The sequence below is a fragment of the Tachyglossus aculeatus genome, chromosome 2 (assembly GCF_015852505.1).
Source record: "Tachyglossus aculeatus isolate mTacAcu1 chromosome 2, mTacAcu1.pri, whole genome shotgun sequence".
In the NCBI taxonomy this organism is placed as follows: Eukaryota; Metazoa; Chordata; class Mammalia; order Monotremata; family Tachyglossidae; genus Tachyglossus; species Tachyglossus aculeatus.
The window spans coordinates 52,223,560-52,244,833 of NC_052067.1; the positions used below are offsets into that span (position 1 = coordinate 52,223,560).

General features: G+C 45.2%; 1 protein-coding gene across 11 annotated transcripts in view; it reads left to right on the top strand.

Moving 5' to 3' along the window:
• The first annotated feature begins 1,257 nt into the window (after positions 1-1,257).
• Positions 1,258-21,274, top strand: part of AFDN (afadin, adherens junction formation factor) — a 214,164-nt gene continuing 194,147 nt past the window's right edge. For all 11 annotated transcript variants that reach the window (XM_038765853.1, XM_038765860.1, XM_038765910.1 and 8 more), the window contains exon 1: positions 1,258-1,417. In XM_038765853.1, the coding sequence (XP_038621781.1) occupies positions 1,313-1,417 (105 nt within the window). In that variant the 5' untranslated portion in view covers positions 1,258-1,312. The remainder of the gene's footprint in view (positions 1,418-21,274) is intronic.

A 21,274-nucleotide genomic window follows, 5' to 3' on the forward strand; every position in this document is an offset into this window, starting at 1 on the left:
CTGGAAATCCCCGGTGGGATCTGCTGGGCGCTTAGAGTGTGCACAACTTGGACTTCCCAAGCACTCAGTACAGTGCTCTGCACCCAGTAAGCGCTCAATAAATACTATTGAACGAATGAATGAATGGATGGATGGATCTGGAAATCCCGGTGGGTTCTGCTGGGCGCTTAGAGTGTGCACAACTTGGACTTCCCAAGCGCTCAGTACAGTGCTCTGCACCCAGTAGGCGCTCAATAAATACTATTGAACGAATGAATGAATGGATGGATGGATCTGGAAATCCCCGGTGGGATCTGCTGGGCGCTTAGAGTGTGCACAACTTGGACTTCCCAAGCGCTCAGTACAGTGCTCTGCACCCAGTAGGCGCTCAATAAATACTATTGAACGAATGAATGAATGGATGGATGGATCTGGAAATCCCCGGTGGGATCTGCTGGGCGCTTAGAGTGTGCAAAACTTGGACTTCCCAAGCGCTCAGTACAGTGCTCTGCACCCAGTAGGCGCTCAATAAATACTATGGAACGAATGAATGAATGGATGGATGGATCTGGAAATCCCCAGATGGGATCTGCTGGGCGCTTAGAGTGGACTTCCCAAGCGCTTAGTACAGTGCTCTGCACACAGTAAGCGCTCAATAAATACAATTGAACGAATGAATGAATTGATGGATGGATCTGGAAATCCCCGGTGGGTTCTGCTGGGCGCTTAGAGTGTGCACAACTTGGACTTCCCAAGCGCTCAGTACAGTGCTCTGCACCCAGTAGGCGCTCAGTAAATACGATTGAACGAATGAATGAATGGATGGATGGATCTGGAAATCCCCGGTGGGTTCTGCTGGGCGCTTAGAGTGTGCAGTGCATTCATTCATTCGTCTTTAGGGAGGTGCTTACAGTGTGCACGGCACTGTACTGAGCGCTGGGGAGGGGACCACTCCAGCGTAAGAGTCCCCCCCACCTTGGTGGGGAAACCGAGGCCCAGGGCGGACTTTTGTTCCCCGTGCTGCCGGGCGCCGCCCTCGCCCGCCCCCTGCCGGCCGCGCGGCGGAGGCGCGCCCGCGGGGCGGCAGCCAATGGCGGGCGCCGGAGGGCGGGCGGGCGCCGGGGCCGGAGCCAATGGCGGGCGCCGCTGGGCCGGGAGCCAATGGGCGCGGGCGGCGGTTGCCAGGCGACCCAGGCCCCGCCCCCCCCCTCGGGAGCGCGCGCGCGGGGGTAACCGGCGGCGGGCACGCGCGCCCCGGCAGGACCTGCGGCGGCGGCGGCGGTGGTACCCAGGGCCCGGGGAGGGGTCTCCCCCAGCCCCCCAGCCCGGGAGGATGTCGGGGTCCGGCCGGGAGGAGGAGCGGCGGAAGCTGGCCGATATCATCAACCACTGGAACGCCAACCGGCTCGACCTGTTCGAGATCAGCCAGCCCACCGAGGTGAGGCCCCCCCTCCCCCCTTGCAAACAGGCACAGGTTTCCCCTTCCCGCCCCTCCCCTCTTTAGCCCCCCGTTTCTTGCTCCTCTTTCCCTTTTTCCCCTTTCCCCCTCCTTCTGTCCTCTCCCCACCCCCTTCCAGCCCCCCATTTCTTGCTCTCCTTTCTTCTCCTCCTCCTCTTTCCCTTTCCTCCCCTCCGTGTCTTCTCCTTGCCCTCGTTCCCCTCTCCCTTTTCTCCCCGTTCCCTTTCCTCCCTCCTCTGTCCCGTCCCCATCCCTCTTTAGCCCCCATTTCTTGCTCCCCTTTCCCTTTCCCCCTTCTCTGTCTTCCCCCTGTCCCCCCATTGCCTTCTCTCTTTTCTCCTCTTTTCCTTTCTCCTCTTTCCTCCCTTCTCTGCTCTCTCCCCACCCATTAGCCCCCCATTTCTTGCTCCCCTTTTTCCTCTTTCCCTTCCCCCTTCTTTCTCCTTACCCCCCCCATTGCCTTCTCTTTTCTCCTCTTTGCCTTTCTCCTCTTTCCTCCCTTCTCTGCCCTCTCCCCACCCATTCGCCCCCCGTTTCTTGCTCCCCTTTCTCCTCTTTCCCTTCCCCCTTCTTTCTCCTTACCCCCCCATTGCCTTCTCTCTTTTCTTCTCCTCCTCTTTCTTTCTTCCCTTTCCTCCCTCCTGTCGTCTCCCCACTCCTCTTTAGCCCCCCATTTCTTGCTCCCCTTTCTCCTCTTTCCCACTTCTGTCTTCTCCTTGCTCCTCATTGCCTTCTCCCTTTTCTCCCCTTTCCCATTCTTCCCTCCTCTGTCCTCTCCCCACCCCTCTCAAGCCCCCCATTTCTTGCTCCCCTTCCTCCTCCTTTTTCCCTTTCTCCCCTTTGCTCCCCCCGCCTTTTCTCCCTCCTTTTCTCCTTCTAGTCCCCGTTTCTTGGTCCCCTTCCTTCTCTCTCCCCTTTGCCCCCTGGGGATCCCCCCTTTTCCTCCTTTTCTCTCCCCACCCCTCTCCAGCCCCCCATTTCCTTCTCCCCTTTCTCCTCTTTCTCCCCTTTTCTCCCTCCTCTGTCCTCTCCCCCCTTTAGTTCACCATTTCCTTCTCCCCTTCCTCCTCCTTTCCCTTTCCCCCCCTTTGCACCCCGGGGGTCCCCCCCCTTTACTCTCCTTGACCCCCTCATTGCCTCCCCCCCTCCTCCTCTTCCTCCCCTTTTCCCTTCCCCCCATTTCCCCCGGCTGTCCCTCCCCCTCTTTCTTCCTCTCTGCTCTCCCCACCCCCCTCTATTGCCTCCTCCCCAACAATCAGTTGTATTTATGGAATTGTTTACTATGTGCAGAGCACTGTGCTAAGCCCTTGGGAGAGGACAATACAGCAGAAGCAGCAGACCCGCCCCCGCCCATAATGGGCCTTCCAGCCTGGAGGCCTTGCTTTTCCTTCTTCACCAGCCCCCCACCCAGACAGCAGACAGCCCACCGGTTTTCAATTCTCCTGATGGGGAAACACTTGCCTTTTCCAGCATCAAAAAGAGGCGTATAGTGTGTCCTCCTATCCCTTGCCAACCCCACCCCTCCAAACCTGTTTATCACATCTCTTCCCTCCCCTCCCCACATTCTTCCCATTACAATTTTCTCTCTCTCTTTCTCCCTCTTTCTCTCTTCCCACCACCCCCAGGAACCCCAGCCCCTGCCCTCTCTTTTCCCAGAACCAGGGATTGCTACAAAAGAAATCTTTTTTAGCTCTTAGGGTTGGGCTTTATTCCACCGGGGTGGGGGATGAATGTGAGTGGGACACAATTAAAAGGCTTCAAATGCCTCCCGCAAGGCTAGAAAGGGAAAGAAAAAGGATTCCCCACTCCACTATTTTACGCCAACCTGCAAAAATATAACCGAACCCCTCCCCCCAAAAAAAAAACAAAACTGAGAAATGACTGCTACACACCTGCTTTTGAACTGAAGAAAGGGGAGAAAAACTGGGAATCCTTTGGGAGTGGTGGGTGAGATTTCATAGCAATCAATGTGTTTGCAGAGCTAGGAAAAAAAATAAAACAAAAAGGGTCTTGTGTGTTCTAGAAACTTTCCTTTTGTCTCTTTCTCCCCTCCCCAGGAAAGCCTTTAAAAGACAGTTGGAAAAGCTCATTTTAGCTGCAGACTTGTTTTCGTTTGTGCCTCCCCAAACTGCCCTCCCAGTTGGTGAATTATAGTGTCCTTGTCACTTTAAAAGGGTGTGTGACAGGCTGTTTTGACCCAAAGGTTTGAACACTTTGAAGTTGCCAACGGTCCTGGGTTAAGTCAATATGGAGAGTAGCTTCAGAAATGAGAGTTTCCAGCTCTACTTAAAAAAAAAAAAAAGTCACATCAACCCAGGTTTTAGGGGGAAAAGGGTGTGGGGTGTGTGCGTGTGTGTGCAAAGATCCATTGTTTTCCTGCAACCTAAAAGAGTTTAACTGAGAAATATGCAAGCCTCCTCCCCTCTAATCTTTTTGGCTGGTCAAAGGGTGTTGTGTTGAAGCAGATTGTGGGGGCAGGGTTCAGTAGGTAAAGGTTATATTCCTGTTCTCCATGACAGCATAAATACTTGCTCATAGGGTGGAGACAGATCATTTGCGTGTGTGTGTGTGTGTGTGTGTGTGTTCCCAGAGAAAAAGGAAATTAGCACTTGCTGTCGGCCTAGCCCAGATTGCTGCTGTTTATTAACAAAGGTGGTGGTAAAAGTACCATTTACAACTATTTTTTCGTTTCGTTTTGAAGTCTCACAGGCCTGTTAGATAACAAGGGGAGGCTAATGGTTGGCAGGGACAGGATTGTCTTGGTAAAAGTTGAAAGGAAAAAGACAGATCTGAGGGAGAAGTGACTCCTGTGCTTTGGTTTGATGCAGCATGTTGAAGGATTTGAGTAGTTTTTGTTGTAGGTTTCAGGATCTCTAGGCCTCTAGTAGACCATGTGTAATGCACATGCAGTGTGTGCAGTATGCACATGCAATATGCAGTGTATCTGACATACGTGTCCCTTTTATAAATTATGAATGATAAAATTCTTAATTTTTATGAATTATGAATTGCAATCGTTAGATGTGGGGAAAATTCTCCCCACGTGTCGTTTTCCCCCCTGTTCTGTATTTTTTTAAAAATATTTATGAAGAGTTTAAGGGAGCCGAAGTGTTGGAGACTTCAATTTTCCCTCTTGTACGCTGCTATGTAGCTTAAAGCTCATTTGCTTCAGGCAGACTTTAGGTCTCTTGATTTTTACTTAGGATCGATATTAATCAATCGCTCTCCCCCTTCCCCGTTGAAAACAGTTGCCAGCATATAAGAATATGGAAATCGGTCTCTGAAAATGGGTCTCCCTTTAATTTAAGCACATCCATATCAGTAAGCTTGGCTTGGACAAGTTACCCAGCTTGAATGCACAGATGAGTTAATTGGGGGGAGTCTTTAAAGCTTCCTCTTCTAAAAGCTGGGTTGGGTCAGAACAGATGAGGTACAGCTGAAATTCTTGCTGTTAGGGGCAGACTAAGACAACAGTGGATTGCAACAGGTAACAGATAAGTGGATTGCAAACAGTCAACAGAGTCAACAAACCAAAAGGAAAACAGAAGACTCAAAAGTTTGACATATCTAGGAGGTTCTCCAGATGATCCAGATACTATGAGATGTCTTATTCCTTGGATGGATAGGTTGGAAAGTAATTCATTTTTGTTAAGGTGCCCATCGGGAGGTGGTGAAAATTCATCTTAGAGGACCAACAAAAAGCAAGATATCTTGGATTTCATAGTTTAGAAGATGGGTTCCTTTTTAAAAGTACAACTCAAGGCAACCCAGAATCGTAAACCACCAGCTCACCTTGTAAAAGTTGTGCATTTTGCACATCGCGTATATGTTGACTGTTTTATTGGAAACAATCAAATTTATGGTTTAAACCGAGTGCTGTAACATTAAACTTGTACTTCAGCCCCAATTTTCCTTCCAAAAGAATGTATCATCCCTTTTTTTCCCATGAGGTTAACTACAAAAATCTGAAGGGGACAGAAGTTTTATTTTACTCGATGATACGGTTTTGAAAGTTGAGTTGGGATTGGTTTAAAAATTAATGCCAAATATTCTTTTTGATTTTTTGGAGAGAAAATATTGGTTGAGGAAAATTTACCCTGTTCAATTGCCAGCTAGTGTGTTCTTATAAAAAACCAGTGAGTGGGAAAATATTCATCCTTACTCAAAATTTTTATAAATTAGTTATTTCTGTAATGAATCAAAAATAGAACTGTTTATGACTTTTTACAATATTCACTAAATGATCTCCAGCTGCAGTTTTTGTTTTGGGGAAATCGTCATGTCAATCAATCAAGCATTTTAACTATTGAATACTGGATTACCAATCCACTCAATTTTTGCTTTACCTTTGGCATATTTGCAATATTTCCTGATTTTTATTTACTTATTTATTTTGGCCACGTGATCTCAGACCTGCCATTGGTTTAGCTGAAATCTTTGGAAGATTCATGCTTAAATTGATCCCGAATTTGAAAATCGACGAGTGTTTTCTCAGAAGTTTTATCACTTTAAAATGAAGGCATTGTGGTTTGGGAGTTCCCACGTGGGCAGAGAAATGGATGGGTTCTGACTATTGGTTTTAGAATCTCAAAGTTGCACCCTAGACTGAAAAAACCCTTTTGGGCAGGTGAAATGCTTGCCAATTTTGTTGAACTCCCAAGTGCTTAGTATACTGCTCTGCACACAGTAAGCACTCAATAAATACCATGGATTGATTCAAATCTGGTTCATGAGGAGCGGCTGAAAAGCTCCAACATCTAATAGGCTATTGAGTGCTCCCTAGTGTTATAAGTTTGTTCATTATTATTATTACTGTCATTATTATTGTATTAAGTACTTACGACGTGTCGAGCACTGTTCCAAGTGCCGGGGTTAGAAGTTAATCAGATCAGACACTGTTCTTTTTTGTTTTGTTTTGTTTTTAAATATTTGCTGAGCAGTTACTGTGTGCCAGGCACCATTTTAAGTACTGGGGTACATAAACGTTCATCAGGTCGGACATGGTTCTAAGTCATTGGTATTTATTGAGTACCTACTATGTGCCGAGCACCATATTGAGTGCTTGGGTATTGAGTTCAAGACAGTAGAGTTGGTAGGCGTGATCCTTGGCCACAGTAATGTTAATAATGTTGGTATTTGTTAAGCACTTACTATGTGCCAAGCACTGTTCTAAGTGCTAGACTACAAGGAGCTTGTAGTCTAGTCTGAATGCTCGTTGTGGGCAGGGAATGTGTCTGTTTATTGATACAGTGTTACCTCCCAAGCATACGCTGTAGTAAGTGCTCAATAAATACGATGGAGTCCTGCCAGGGGGAGGTAGACATCAATCCAGCTTCTAGCGGACAGGTGTTCCAAAATATTTGCATTGCCATTTCTCAAATTTTTAAGCAGGCGTGCATAGAATTGCACGAGCACGATGACGTTTGCATTATTCACATGAGATTTGGAATTCCGCGTCGGATTAGGGAATTGCCAGTTCGGCAAGAAAGTGGGTATTGACTAGGATCTGTTGTCCAAGACCTCACGGAGCCTCTGGTATGACCCTTCTCCATCCCAGTTGGCAAAGCGGTGGTCCAGGGAGGCCCATGGAGCCACTTAGGGTGGTCTGGATCGTCTTTGGGAGAACGCTGGGCTTTTAGCCTTGCCTTCCTTTATCACCATTTCGGAAATCTGTTTTTCATCTAGCCGAACGAAGGAACTTGGATGACGTGCCATTGAGTTGCTTGCAAAAGCAGTTTTTGGGGGGTGAAAAAAAAGCAAATTTTAATTGCTTTTTATCATGGTGGTTTTAGTTTAATTTTACTACTCCCATAAGTTGAAATTGCTCCTTTTCTTTGGCCGGGTGGGAAAGGATATTGTCATGACAAATTAAGGATCCACATTTGTCCTTCAGCTGCCTTCCAAACCGCCCTGGCTTTTTGGCATTCCGACACTTGGGAAGCCGAGACCGGTAGTGCGGACCTCCCAGTGTCGGTCACCTCTCTAGTTGGCCCTTCGTATTCCAGTTCTCCCACAAGATTTTATTTATTGCTTTTATGGGTTGACCCGTTCCCCCACCTAGAATGTGAGCCAGGTGGCATGTGGGATTTGAACCACGTGCGAACTGTTTCTTTTAATATTCATCCAGTGCTTAAGCACAGTGCCAGGCATTTAGTAAATGCTCAACCAGTAGTGTAACTTACTAGCTTAAAGCTCAGTAATAAACAGTGTGTGGCACCCTGGCAGCCCCCAATAAAGACCATAACCAACTACAGAGAAATGAAGATTTTACCGGGTTTTGGAAGCCTTGCGGTCTGGGGGAAAGAGCACGGGCTGGGAGACTACTGAAATTAAATAAGGTTAGGAGTGGTTTTCTTACAGACATTTCCACCAAAGGATAACTGAATTTTCCAGAAGGAATAGTACTGATTTTTGTCCAGCCGTTGGATATGGTTCCATTCGGAGAACTGAACAAAATTTTTGTCATTAAGTTATTTCCACTTTCAATTTTTTCTGAATGGGTAAGACTTCTTCTTGTAAAGACAGGTGAATACTTTGTTGTAGCCTCAAAAGGATAGATTTAGAGTCGTCTTCTGCTCCTCCCCGTTTCGGAAAGCAGCTGTAGAGTTTTCATCTTAGTTTTCAGCTAAGACAAGATCTGCGAAGATATTCTTAAATTTAAAATCAATCCTAATGTCACCTGATCTTATTAACTGGGGAAAACATGATACAATTGCCAGTGGTATTATAGGACAGTCTTGTTGTATCTGTTCATTTTAGCAAATGTTCTGAACCTTTACTGAGGCAAGTTAGGTAATGAATCCCTTATAAGCCAGAAAGGGGGATGAGAAATAAATTGTGGTGTAGTCAGGTGAGATGGAGTAGGAAGATCTAGGATGAAGCAGTAATTGAAAACCTTGCGTAGCTGAAGTTAGATATCAAGCCTTTTCAGAAATAGAGTTGCTTGGTTACCACAACACAAATTTAGTCTCCCCCCCTCCTTTCAACTTGGAAAATAAGCATGATTCAAGTTTCTTGTGGAGTGTTTGCATCTATCTATGCTCATCTATATCTTTTTATGCTTGTCTTAGCAGGAAGTAAATTCTCATGCAGGACAGGACCCCTTCCTTTTACTAGAACCTAAAAAAGTCATTATAAATCCTTTTAATCGTAATTGCGGCATGCATTATTGCTTTCTGTGTGTGCCTTTGTTCAATATAGATACTAATGGGGGGCAGTTATATTGGCCAGTGAGTAGGGAATGTGGTTACTAACCCTGTTGTATTGTCTTCTCCCAAGTGCTTAGTACTGCTGTGCTCTGCACACAGTAAGCGCTCAGTAAGTATGATCGATGGATTAACTGAGACCCCACCTGGGTCTCAGGGAATGCTAGGCCGAGCTTTCATCCTGCCACCCCGCTGCACCCGGGGCCAGGGTGGAGGCTTCAAGCCAGGGAGGAGCTGGTGCTTAATTATGATTATTTTTTTAATAGTATTTAAGTGCTTGCTGTGTGCCAGAGACTGTACTAAGTGCTGGGATAGATGTGGGAAGTAGCATGGCATAGTGGATTAGGCATGGCCCTGGGAGCCAGAAGGCCATGGGTTCCAATCCCGGCTGTGCCACTTGTCTGCTGAGTGACCCTGGGCAAGTTACTTCATTTCTCCGTGCCCCATTTCCCTCATCTGCAAAACAGGATTTAATAATAATAAAAATAATAATGATGGCATTTGTTGAGCGCTTACTGTGTGCGAAGCACTGCTGTAAGCGCTGGGGGGATACAAGGTGGTCAGGTTGTCCCTCATTCATTCATTCAGTCGTATTTATTGAGCGCTTACTGTGTGCAAAGCACTGTTCTAAGCACTTGGGAAGTACACGTCGGCAACATATAGAGATGGTCCCTACCCAAAAATGGGGGCTCACGGTTTTAATCCCCATTTTACAGATGAGGTAACCGAGGCACAGAAAAGTTAAGTGACTTGCCCAAAGTCACACAACTGACAATCAATCAATCAATCAATCGTATTTATTGAGCGCTTACTGTGTGCAGAGCACAGTACTAAGCACTTGGGAAGTACAAGTTGGCAACATATAATAATAATAATAATAATAATAATAATAATGTTGGCATTTGTTAAGCGCTTACTGTGTGCGAAGCACTGTTCTGAGCGCTGGGGGGGATACAAGGTGATCAGGTTGTCCCTCATTCATTCATTCAATCGTATTTATTGAGTGCTTACTGTGTGCAAAGCACTGTTCTAAGCACTTGGGAAGTACAGGTCGGCAACATATAGAGGTGGTCCCTACCCAAAAATGGGAGCTCGTGGTTTTAATCCCCATTTTACAGGTGAGGTAACCGAGGCACAGAAAAGTTAAGTGACTTGCCCAAAGTCACAACTGACAATCAATCAATCAATCAATCGTATTTATTGAGCACTTACTGTGTGCAGAGCACGGTACTAAGCACTTGGGAAGTACAAGTTGGCAACATATAATAATAATAATGTTGGCATTTGTTAAGCGCTTACTATGTGCAAAGCACTGTTCTAAGCGCTTGGGGGATACAAAGTGTTCAGGTTGTCCCACGTGGGGCTCACAGTCTTAATCCCCATTTTACAGATGAGGTAACTGAGGCTCAGAGAAGTTAAGTGACTTGCCCAAGGTTACACAGCAGACGTGGCGGAGCCGGGATTCGATCCCATGACCTCTGACTCCAAAGCCCATGCTCTTTCCACTGAGCCACGCTGCTTGGACTGTGTCCAACCCAATTAGCTTGTATCTACCCCAAGGCTTAGAACAGTGTCTGGCCCACAGTAAGCGCTTACCAAATATCACAGTTGCTGTCCTAAAAGATAATCGAGTTGGACAAAGTCTCTGTCCCACAGGTGGCTCACAGTCTTAATCTCCATTTTCCAAATGAGGGCACTGAGGCACAGAGAGGTTGGGTGACTTGCCCAGGGTCACCCAGCAGGCAATGGGCAGAGCGGGGATTTGGAACCCAGGCTCAGGCCCGTGGTTTTTCCATGGAGGAGGAAAAAATTCACTCCACATGTGAGTCGGGTCCAGGGTGGTTGGTGGTGGTGGCAACCGTAGCAGAAAAGTTGCGGGGCTTTGCCACCCTGCCACCTACTCTTCCCCACTTCAACGGGCCAGACATGGGTTCGTTCTATTTTCTCCCAGTTTCTGTCGGTGTCTCTCTTGGGAGGCAGTATGGCAGAGTGGATAGAGCTCGGGCCCAGGAGTCGGAAGGTCATGGGTTCTAGTCCCGGCTCTGCCACTTATCTGCTGTGTGACCCTGGTCAAGTCACTTGACTTCTCTGGGCCTCAGTTACCTCATCTGGAAAATGGGGATTGAGGCTTTGAGCTCCCTACGATTGCTTGTATCCATGCCAGGACTCAGTACATTGCCTGGCCCATAGCAAGCGCTTAACCAATACCATCATCATCATCATCATCTCAGTCTCTGTTTCTTTATTTCTCATCCCCATTGTCTTTCTTCCTCCCCTTCCCTCCTCCCCCGTTTAAATTATTTGATGGGCTCCTTGCATGCCAACCCTTTGAAGGGTCCCTATTTGCATCTTCTGCGCAGAGACAGCAGATCCCAGTCCTGTTAAATACCTCTTTCTTCCTCCTTCCCATCTGTAATTTGTGTCTGTCTCCCCTGTCGGCTTGCTTCTTGAGGGCAAGAATCGTCTGAGCACTCTATTGTACTCTTCCAAGTGTTTATTACAGCACCCTGTACACAGTAAGCACTCAAATACCATTGATTAATGACAAGGTAAGCTTCTTGCCATCAGGAATCAAATCTACTAACTCGGTCATACTCTCCCGAGTGCATAGTACAGTACATTTTGTTAGTAGGTTTGGTTTTGTCTCCCCCTTTTAGACTGTGAGCCCACTGTTGGGTAGGGACTGTCTCTATATGTTGCCAATTTGTACTTCCCAAGCGCTTAGTACAGTACTCTGCACACAGTAAGCGCTCAGTAAATACGATTGATGATGATGATGATGCTCCACACAGAGTTAGGCCTCTGTATTGGTTGATTTCAGGTTTCCTTTCAATTTCCTTGAAAGTATGAAGAAATTAACCATGGTGGTGTTGGAGCTGTTCACATTTGACATTGAAGGGAGAAGCAGCGAGGCTTAGTGGAAAGAGCCCGGCCTTGGGAGTCAGAGGACATGGGTTCTAATCCTGGCTCCGCCACATGTCTGCTTTGTGACCTTGGGCAAGTCACTTAACTTCTCTGGACCTCCTGCGTAAAATGGGGATTAAAAGTGTGAGCCCTATGTGGGGCAACTAGATTACCCTGTATTTACCCCAGCACTTAGAACAGTGCTTGGCACATAGCGCTTAACAAATAGCATTATTATTATTATTAATTATTATTCCAGGAGCTAGGAAGGTTTCCCTTCTGCATCACCTTTGCCCTTGCGTCTGAACCCCCTAAGCACTTTAATAACCGCCCACAGCACTTAGGGACATATCCTTATATCTTGCCATCTCCCCTATCTGTTATTTATTTTATTCACTCTGACACATTCAGTCTGTCGCCCAATTCCCTGTTATTCCTTTACAACATAACTAAAAATTCTCCTTTTCCTCTCCATCCAAACTGCTACTATGCTGATCCAAGCCCTTGTCATATCCCTGTCCGGAATAATACATCATCCTTCTCAACATATATCCTGTCTCTCCCCCAACTCCCGTTTGTACATTCTGCTGCCTGGATCATTTTTCTAAAAAAAAAAAAAAAGTATCATACTCTCCTAAGCGTTTTGTATAGTGTTCTACGCATAGTAAGCATTCAGCAAATACTACTGATTGAGAGACCCCAGGGGAGCATTTTCAGTGACTAAAAGAAGCTGTAGAAACACATCTATTTTGACTTCTTGCAAATTGTTTTGAAAGGAAACAATTTTATCCTAAGAACCTATCTACAAATAAAAGGATATTAAGTTGATTCAAGGTAGAGAACAACATCAGTTTATCATAATTAAATCAAGTAGAGCTTAAGTTTTTTGTTTGTTTTTTTTTTCTCCCCCTTGGGTGTGATTGCCATTATGTAACAGTACAGTCAGTTCTGTGTTTTCTTGAAGGCTCTCGCCCAAAGGAGAAATTGGGTTACAGTACCGACATCACACACTTGTGTACGACTATTTTTTCTGACCCCACAATGCTTTCTCCCCAGACGGATGCCCCTGGCCAGAGGAGTGGTCTGATCTCCCCAGTAGCAATCCATCTGTCTAAAATATATAATTAAAATGGCCTGGTCTGAGTCCCAACTGTACGCAAGGCATTAAAACCCAGAATTCTGTTTTTCTTTCCAAAAGGAAAGTAATCAAGGCCTGGAACTTCCTAGGGTTGTACAATAATTTGCCCAGTGATTTTTTTTCTCTGAAATTAGGACCCATTTATTTGTGTCCCGTTTCATTTGGCTTCCTGGAAGAAGTTATTTGGGACTTTTTGTCGGTCTTGGGAGGAGGTGAAATTGGAGGGAATATATAGGGTTAGGGTTGAGGAGGAAATGAAATTGGAGGGAAAATAAGTGGTTTGGGGATGGGATTCCAATTTAGCACAATTAACTGTTCTCCTGGTGGGTAAGGGGCAGCTCTGGACTCCATTCTAGTTTTCTAGACAGATTTCACCCTTACCAACACTGGTGTGCCGCCTCTGGGTTTCCAACCTTGCTCTGGAGATAGTTTAAGCGAAAGCGTCATCTTTATTAGTTTAGAAAACTAGCATGGGCTGCATTAAACCGAGTGTCGGAAAGAATCGGCCCATTTAAGCAGCCGTGCGTTAATCGGGTGTGCGGATGTGAGGTATTGTCTAGCAGAATCACCCCAAGAGTTTCTAGGGGGTTCTCGCTGCTCATTCACTTTTATGTCCAGCAAAAGGGGAAACGAGATTGAGTTGTCTTAGTTGGGGATTTCAGATAAGCCCTGTCTCTGTTGGAAAGGCACTTGAGCTTACGACAGTTACAGTGTGTGGTTTAAAGGGTTTCATGAAGATGTCCATCTGTTTTCAGAAAAATAATAAAACAGGTAGTACCTATAAAGTGCGGTCAATCAGGAGTATATAATGATAATTATGGCATTTGCTAAGCATTCAATATGTGCCGAGCACTGTTCTAAGCTCTGAGGTAGAGACAAGTTAATCAGGTTGGGCACAGTCGCTGTCCCACATGGGGCTCACAGTCTTAAACCCCATTTCGCCGATGAGGTAACCGAGGCCTAGAGAAGTGAAGTGACTCACCCAAGGTCACACAGCAGGCGCGTGGCTGAGCTGGGATTAGAACCCAGGTCCTTCTGACTCACAGGCCTGTGCTCCGTCCAGCAAGTCACGCCAAGTCACGTGTTGGGGAGAATGCAACAGAGTTCGTAGACGTGATCCCTGAGCTAAAAAGCTCGAGGGAGTGACAGACACTCAAGTAGGAGGGAGAAAGAAAAGGGGCAATGTCCACTAGTAATACGATGTGATAGCTTTTGGAGGGTGTTCATTCATTCCTTCAGTCGTATTTAATGAATGCTTACCATTGCAGGGCACTGTACTAAGCGCTTGGGAGAGTATAATACAACAGTAAACAGTCGTATTCCCTGCCCACAAAGAGCTTATAGTCTAGAGCGGGGGAGACAGACATCAATACAAATAAGTAAAAGTACAGATTTGTGCATATGTGCTGTGGGGCTGGGAAGGGGGAAGAACAAAGGGAGCAAGTCACGGTGATGCACAGAAGGGAGTGGGAGAAGAGGAAAGGGGCCGGCTCAGCCTGGGTTGGTGTTAGCAACTGTGCGAGAAAGTTACTCGTTATTGTACTTTCCCGAGCACTTAGGACATTCATTCATTCATTCATTCATTCAATTGTATTTATTGAGGCCCACTCACAGGCACACTCCCCTGGTATTCCATATCTCACCTCTCCATTCTGTATAAAATCTAACCAGCTTGCTCTTCCTGTGACCATCTAAATCCACTGTATTTTCTTCACTTTCCTAGTCACTCACTGTCCAAGTCAAAGCGCGACTGTAACACGAGAAGCAAGCGCTTAGTACAGTGCTCTGCACACAGTAAGCGCTCAATAAATACGATTGATGATGATGAGAAGCAGCACGGCCTAGTGGATAGGGCAGGGGCTTGGGAGACAGAAGGACCTGGGTTCTAATCCCAGCTCTGCCACTTGCCTGCCGTGTGACCTTGGGAAAGTCACTTAACTTCTCTGTACTTCAATTACCTCAACTGTGAAATGGGGATTCACGACCGGTTCTCCCTCCTACTTGGAATTTTAGCCCATTTTGGGCCAGGGACTGTGTCCGTCAATGATTATTTTGTATCTACCCCAATCAAGAAAAAGTCACAATAGGACCGTTCAAAAATGAAGCTGAAAAATGGTCCACTTTTCACAGAAACATGAACAGATTATAGATTAATTCCGGAGCACTATTTCAGAGATCATATTCATTCATTCATTCAGTTGTATTTATTGAGCGCTTACTGGGTGCAGAGCACTGTATTGAGCACTTGGGAAGTACAAGTTGGCAACGTACAGAGATGGTCCCTACCCAACAATGGGCTCACAGTCTAAAAGGGGGAGACAGACAATAAAACAAAGCATATTTACAAAATAAAATAAATAGAAGAGTAAATATGTACAAGTAAAATAGAGTAATAAATCTGTACAAACATATATACAGGTGCTGTGGGGAGGGGAAGGAGGTAGGGCCGGGGGGATGGGGAGGGGGAGAGGAAGAAGGGGGCTCAGTCTGGGAAGGCCTCCTGGAGGAGGTGAGCTCTCAGTAGGGCTTTGAAGGACAGTACTCTGCACACAGTAAGCACTCAAAGATCATCTGATTGATTGATTTGAGAGATTTGGGAAGGGAGATGAGGGATTCGATTTGGTTAACGTGTTCAGCTTGAAATGCCGGCAGGTGTCCACATGGAGATCTCCTGGAAGCAAGCGGAAATAGGAGATGCCTGGAAAGGAAGAGAGATGTCAGAGCTAGAGAAGTAGATTTGGGAGCCATGTGTGTAGAATGCAGTACCGTATTGGGATTATGAAATTTCGTTAGCTACTAGGGGAGGTCTAGTATTAAATTTTATTTATGGCCTACTATAATTAAAGGGATTCTGTAAATGGTGCAGGTACCGGGGAGAAGTGGACATGTTAATTGGTACTCTAGAGGGTGCATTAGAACTAATGAAATCTGTGCTGAAATCCTCACCATCGTCGTCATCATGAATGGTGGCATTAAGTGGCCAAAAATGTAGCGAGTGAGGCTCTCTGGGAATTTGTGGAAGAGAAGGAAAATGATTTTGCCAACAGGAAGTTTAACTGGGAAATGAAACCATCAGAAAGGTGAACGTGCAGACATGAAAATCACAAACACGTGCACAAATACCGGCAAATGCTTAGGCCCATGGAAGGATAGCAGTGGGGAAGGGTAGCACTTAGCCACCTGTCCCCCAGCTGTGTGACTTTGGGCTAGTCACTTAACTTCTCTGTTCCCTCATCTATAGAATGGGGATTAAGACTGTGAGCCCCACCTGGGACAACCTGATCACATTGTAACCTCCCCAGTGCTTAGAACAGTGCTTTGCACATAGTAAGTGCTTAATAAATGCCATTATTATTATTATTATTATTATTGTTAGCAGAGCAGCATTGTTCATGCAAGGGGTGACGTTTTTTAGTCACGGAGAAGCGTTATTGGAAGAGGGGGGGAAAGTGACCCGGATTGGCACGGACGGGTGAGCTGAACGCAGGGGAGGGGTACGAGAAATGGATCAGGGGCAATAATTGTTGGTAAACCCCCCACCCTCCCCTTCCCAGATCTCTAAATCCCGGGAACCTGCCGTTTATCCCAGACTCCTCCCGCTCTTTCGACTGCCGCCAAATCCTGTCCAATTTTCCTCCACAACATCTCCCTTCCTCTCCCTGCCGTGATGATCATGGAGCTGTTGGTCCACCAGGCCCTTGCATGCCTTCAGCCTGCACTTCTGAACACCTCCTCTATACCCAAAAGATATCACATCCTATTAGTCATTACTCATTGAATATTCCCATTTTACAGATGGGGAACCTTAGGCCCAGAGAAGTTGAGACAAGCCTCAGAGCCAGGATTAAATATGAGTCTGATAGGGCTAGGAAGGAATGCAGACTGCTGAGGAGAATTTCTTCATCAAAAACTTGTAGTTAAGCATAAAATAATGTCCTACCTGAGGATAATGCCGTAGTGACATTCAAATCAGGATGTCTTTCCCCGCTCCCTTCTGTGTCACCTGACTCACTCCTTTTACTCACCCCTTCCCCACCCGTACAGCACATATAATAATATATTTGTTAAGTGCTTACTGTGTGCCAAGCACTGTTCTAAGCGCTGGGGTAGAAACAAGATAATCAGGTTGTCCCACATGGGGCTGTGAGCCCACCTTCTAGACTGTGAGCCCGCTGTTGGGTAGGGACCGTCTCTATATGTTGCCAACTTGTACTTCCCAAGCGCTTAGTACAGTGCCCTGCACACAGTAAGCGCTCAATAAATACGATTGAATGAAGTCATGCAAATGACCAAAAATGTTCATAGGCAGTCCAGTGGTTTGCATACAGTAAGTACAGTACAGTACAGTGCTCTGCACACAGTAAGTGCTCAATAAATATGATTGAATGTATGAATGGGGCTCACAGTCTTAATTCCCAGTTTACAGATGAGGTAACTGAGGCACAGAGAAGTTAAGTGACTTGCTCAAAGTCACACAGCTGACAAGTGACAGGGCTGGGATTAGAACCCATGTTATCTATTCTATTTATTTTATATCTATTCTATGTATTTTATTTTGTTAGTATGTTTGGTTTTGTTCTCTGTCTCCCCCTTTTAGACTGTGAGCCCACTGTTGGGTAGGGACTGTATATGTTGCCAACTTGTACTTCCCAAGCGCTTAGTACGGTGCTCTGCACACAGTAAGCGCTCAATAAATACATTCGATGATGATGATGACCTCTGACTGCCAAGCCTTTGCTCTTCCCACCAAGCCTCGCTGCTTCTCTACTTATGTAGCTTTATGTAGCTTTAATTCAGTTGTTTGTGTTAAAGTCTGTCTCCACCTCTAATTCGTAAGATCGTTGTGGGTAAGGACTGTATACGTTACTGTGTTGTACTCTCCCGAGCGCTTAGTACAATTCTCTTCCCACAGTAAGCACTCAGTATGATTGACTGATGTCCTTATTGTGCAGCCACTTGGCTTTAATAATCCCTTAGCTTCTGTCTCTTCCCTACTGTCAGTCAAAGATAACCCAGAGCTAAAAAGCAGTCATCATGAATCTTTCACCGTTCGGTGATTTGTTGGCTGCATCATGGTTTGCTTATTTTGTTTTTTTTCCCCCTTCACCTGCATCTAATTACCTCATCTGTAAAATGGGGATTAAGGCTGTGAGCCCCACGTGGGACAATCTGATCACCTTGTATCATTCCCAGCGCTTAGAACAGTGCTTTGCACATAGTAAGCGCTTAACAAATGCCATATATATATATAAGTTTTTGTCATATATGGTAAAGATAGAATTTGTTGACTTGCAGAAAATCTCATAGCCTCAGTTTTCCATAGGGCTCATTGGAAACTAATTTCACAACAGAATATGAAAATCTACACGATCTTGTCATCTGGTTTTTTTTTTTGCATTTTGTTTTGCAAATACTTTTTCAACCTTATTATCTTAAGGCGTTTTGTGTGTATGTAGGTTTTTTTTTTTCTCTCCTGCTAGGATTAAAACGCTGAAAATAGAATTGAGCCAGTTGCCACTGGACTTCTGAAATATGTGTTGCACAAAGTTTTATCACCCGCCTTCTCACTCCGAACACTTCCACTCAGTCTTCTCTAGCGTAGAGAACAATGATGCCTAGTGTTTTCCAGCCAGCACGTTAGCTGTGTTTGCGTTCCAATGTGGGCTGAAATTTTTCTAGGCACTTTCTTGTATTTTTCCCTCACCCCCGCTCAAACGTTAAACTCTGACCCGAGCCAAAACGTGGTACACATAATGCCTCTGAGGCCTCTTTTTTTGTGTTTGTTGAAAGATGCTTTCACTACCAAATGTAGGCAATCCCGCCTGCCACCTCTGAAGCGTTATGCTTAGCCCACAGTGTGAGGCACGTCTATAAAATGTCACGCCTGCTTCTGGCGCTGGCTCGTAAATGGGAGTCATGTCGTCTTGTTGATCTTCGAGGCGAGAGGTAGGATGGAAGAGAAAGGCATTTCCATCGGTTAGCGAGGCTAGTTTGAAAGCGGTAGGGCATGTGCATTTTTTCCCCAAGTATAGTCTAGGCTGTAAGCTTGTGGGCAGGGAATGTACTGCCCAAGCACTTGTATTTTACTCTCCAAAGCGCTTGGCATCTATCTATCTATCTATCTATCTATCTATTTATTTATTTATTTATTTATTTATTTATTTATTATTTATTTATTCATTCATTTATTTATTTATTTATTTATTACTCTATTTCACTTGTACATATCCATTCTATTTATTTTTTTGTGTTATTATTCTATTTATTATTCTATTATTATTATTATTATTATTCTATTTATTATTCTGTTCTATTATTCTATTTATTTTACTTGTACATATCTCTTCTATTTATTTTATTGTGTTAGTATGTTTGGTTTTGTTCTCTGTCTCCCCCTCTTAGACTGTGAGCCCACTGTTGGGTAGGGACTGTCTGTATATGTTGCCAACTTGGACTTCCCAAGCGCTTAGTACGGTGCTCTGCACACAGTAAGCGCTCAATAAATACGATTGATTGATTGATTGATAGTACAGCGCTCTGCACACAGTAAGCCCTCGATAATACGATTGAATGAGCGAACAAATAGATCTGGGCCGGCATTTCCTCTCGCCACGGCCCGCCTCGTGTTGCCTCAGAGGAGCAACGCTTCTTTCAGCCAGGCTGGAAGGCGTTTCATCATCATCATCAATAGTATTTATTGAGCACTTACTATGTGCAGAGCACTGTACTAAGCGCTTGGGAAGTACAAATTGGCAACATAAAGAGACAGTCCCTACCCAACAGTGGGCATTCTGCCGGGCCGGAGCGGATTCCACCTATCCATCCTTCCTCACCTCCTCGGTTTTATGTTAATAGTATCTGCTAAGTGCTTACTATATGCCTGGCACCGTACTAAGTGTTGGGGTAGAGAAAAGGTAATCAGCCTGGACACAGTCACGATCCCCATTTTTCCAAATGAGGTAACTGAGGCCCAGAGAAGTGAAGTGATTTTCCCAAGGTCACACAGCAAACCAGGGGTGCAGGTTTCTTCAGGCTCTCCACGAGGCTTCGCTCCTTCCCGTCCCGCCTCCAACTCTTTCGTTCCGGCCTGGCGATATTAATTCAAATGCTACTGTTTGGAGGGTGGGGATGAAGAGATGACTGAATTTGTCTAATTTGACAGGAAAAAAAAAAAGCAAGCAGTTAGGAGCAGTTTAGCAGCTAAAGAGTCAAGATGTAGCCTAAAAAGTTAGCGCATGATATTCATTTCCCTATCGCCTCTTTATTGGTTTGTCCTTTGTGTGATGTAAAATTATGGTGTTTTTTGTTTTTTCGTATATCTGAACCTGAGTATAGGTTTATTTTACACGGTGAATTGCATACACGGGCCTGGGAGTGAGAAGGTCATGGATTCTAATCCCTGCTCCGCCACATGTCTCAATAAATACGATTGCATGAATGAATGAATGAATGAATGAATGCTGTTGTTAGTGATGTAATGATGCATTGTGTGTGTGTGTTTTGGTGTGGTAAGACTATTTGCATTGATGCCTGTAAAGTTTGCTTGTTGCTGCACCGTTGTCAATCAGTGAATCAATTAATGGTACTTATTGAGCGCTTACTGTGTACAGAACACTGTTGGGAGAGTACAAATATAACAGAGTTGGTAACCTTGTCCACAGTAAGTCGCATCTCTTCACCCTTAATGCCCAGTGTTTTTCTTTTCACAGCAACATGAACAGATTATAGATTAATTCCGGAGCACTATTTCAGAGATCATATTCATTCATTCAGTTGTATTTATTGGCCTTGGAGCCAGAGGTCATGGGTTCAAATTCCGGCTCCGCCAGTTGTCAGCTGTGTGACTTTGGCAAGTCACTTAACTTCTCTGTGCCTCAGTTACCTCATCTGTAAAATGGGGATTGACTGAGCCTCCCGTGGGACAACCTGATCACCTTGTAACCTCCCCAGAGCTTAGAACAGTGCTTTGCACATAGTAAGCGCTTAATAAATGCCATCATTATTATGATGTCTGCCATGTGACCTTGGGCAAGTCAAGTCACTTCTCTGTGTCTCAGTTACCTCATCTGCAAAATGGGGGGTTGAAACTGAGCCCCATGTGGGACTAGAACTGTGTCTAATCTGATTTGCTTGTATTGTAGCGCATTGCACACAATATGCTCTCAGTAAATACGGTGGAATGAATAAATGAATTCATGAGGACATTTTCCTAACATGGAGGAAACACCGCTCTGTAAATGTGGAGGAAATATCTCTGCTGGTGAATAGGTTGAAGTTGGGGAAACCCGTCAAGCATTTACTTTGGGCCCAGTAAAAGAGCTTTTCGGAAGCACCATGGACAGTGTTTTTACCATCTTTAATGCTCAGGGTCCCCTTGAAGATTTTTACCGCATTTTTATTCCAATCTGGTACATGGCCTTTGTTTTCATTGTTGTTATTTAGTCCGTGTTCCCGCCCCGATGATCTCATTGCCAAGATTTCATGTTTTGCTCATTTAGTTTCTTAACGTTCTATGGTTTTTCATTACTTTCTCACTGGAAAGACGTTCTGGGACTTTTATCAAAGAAATTCAAACGGGGCTTCTAAATT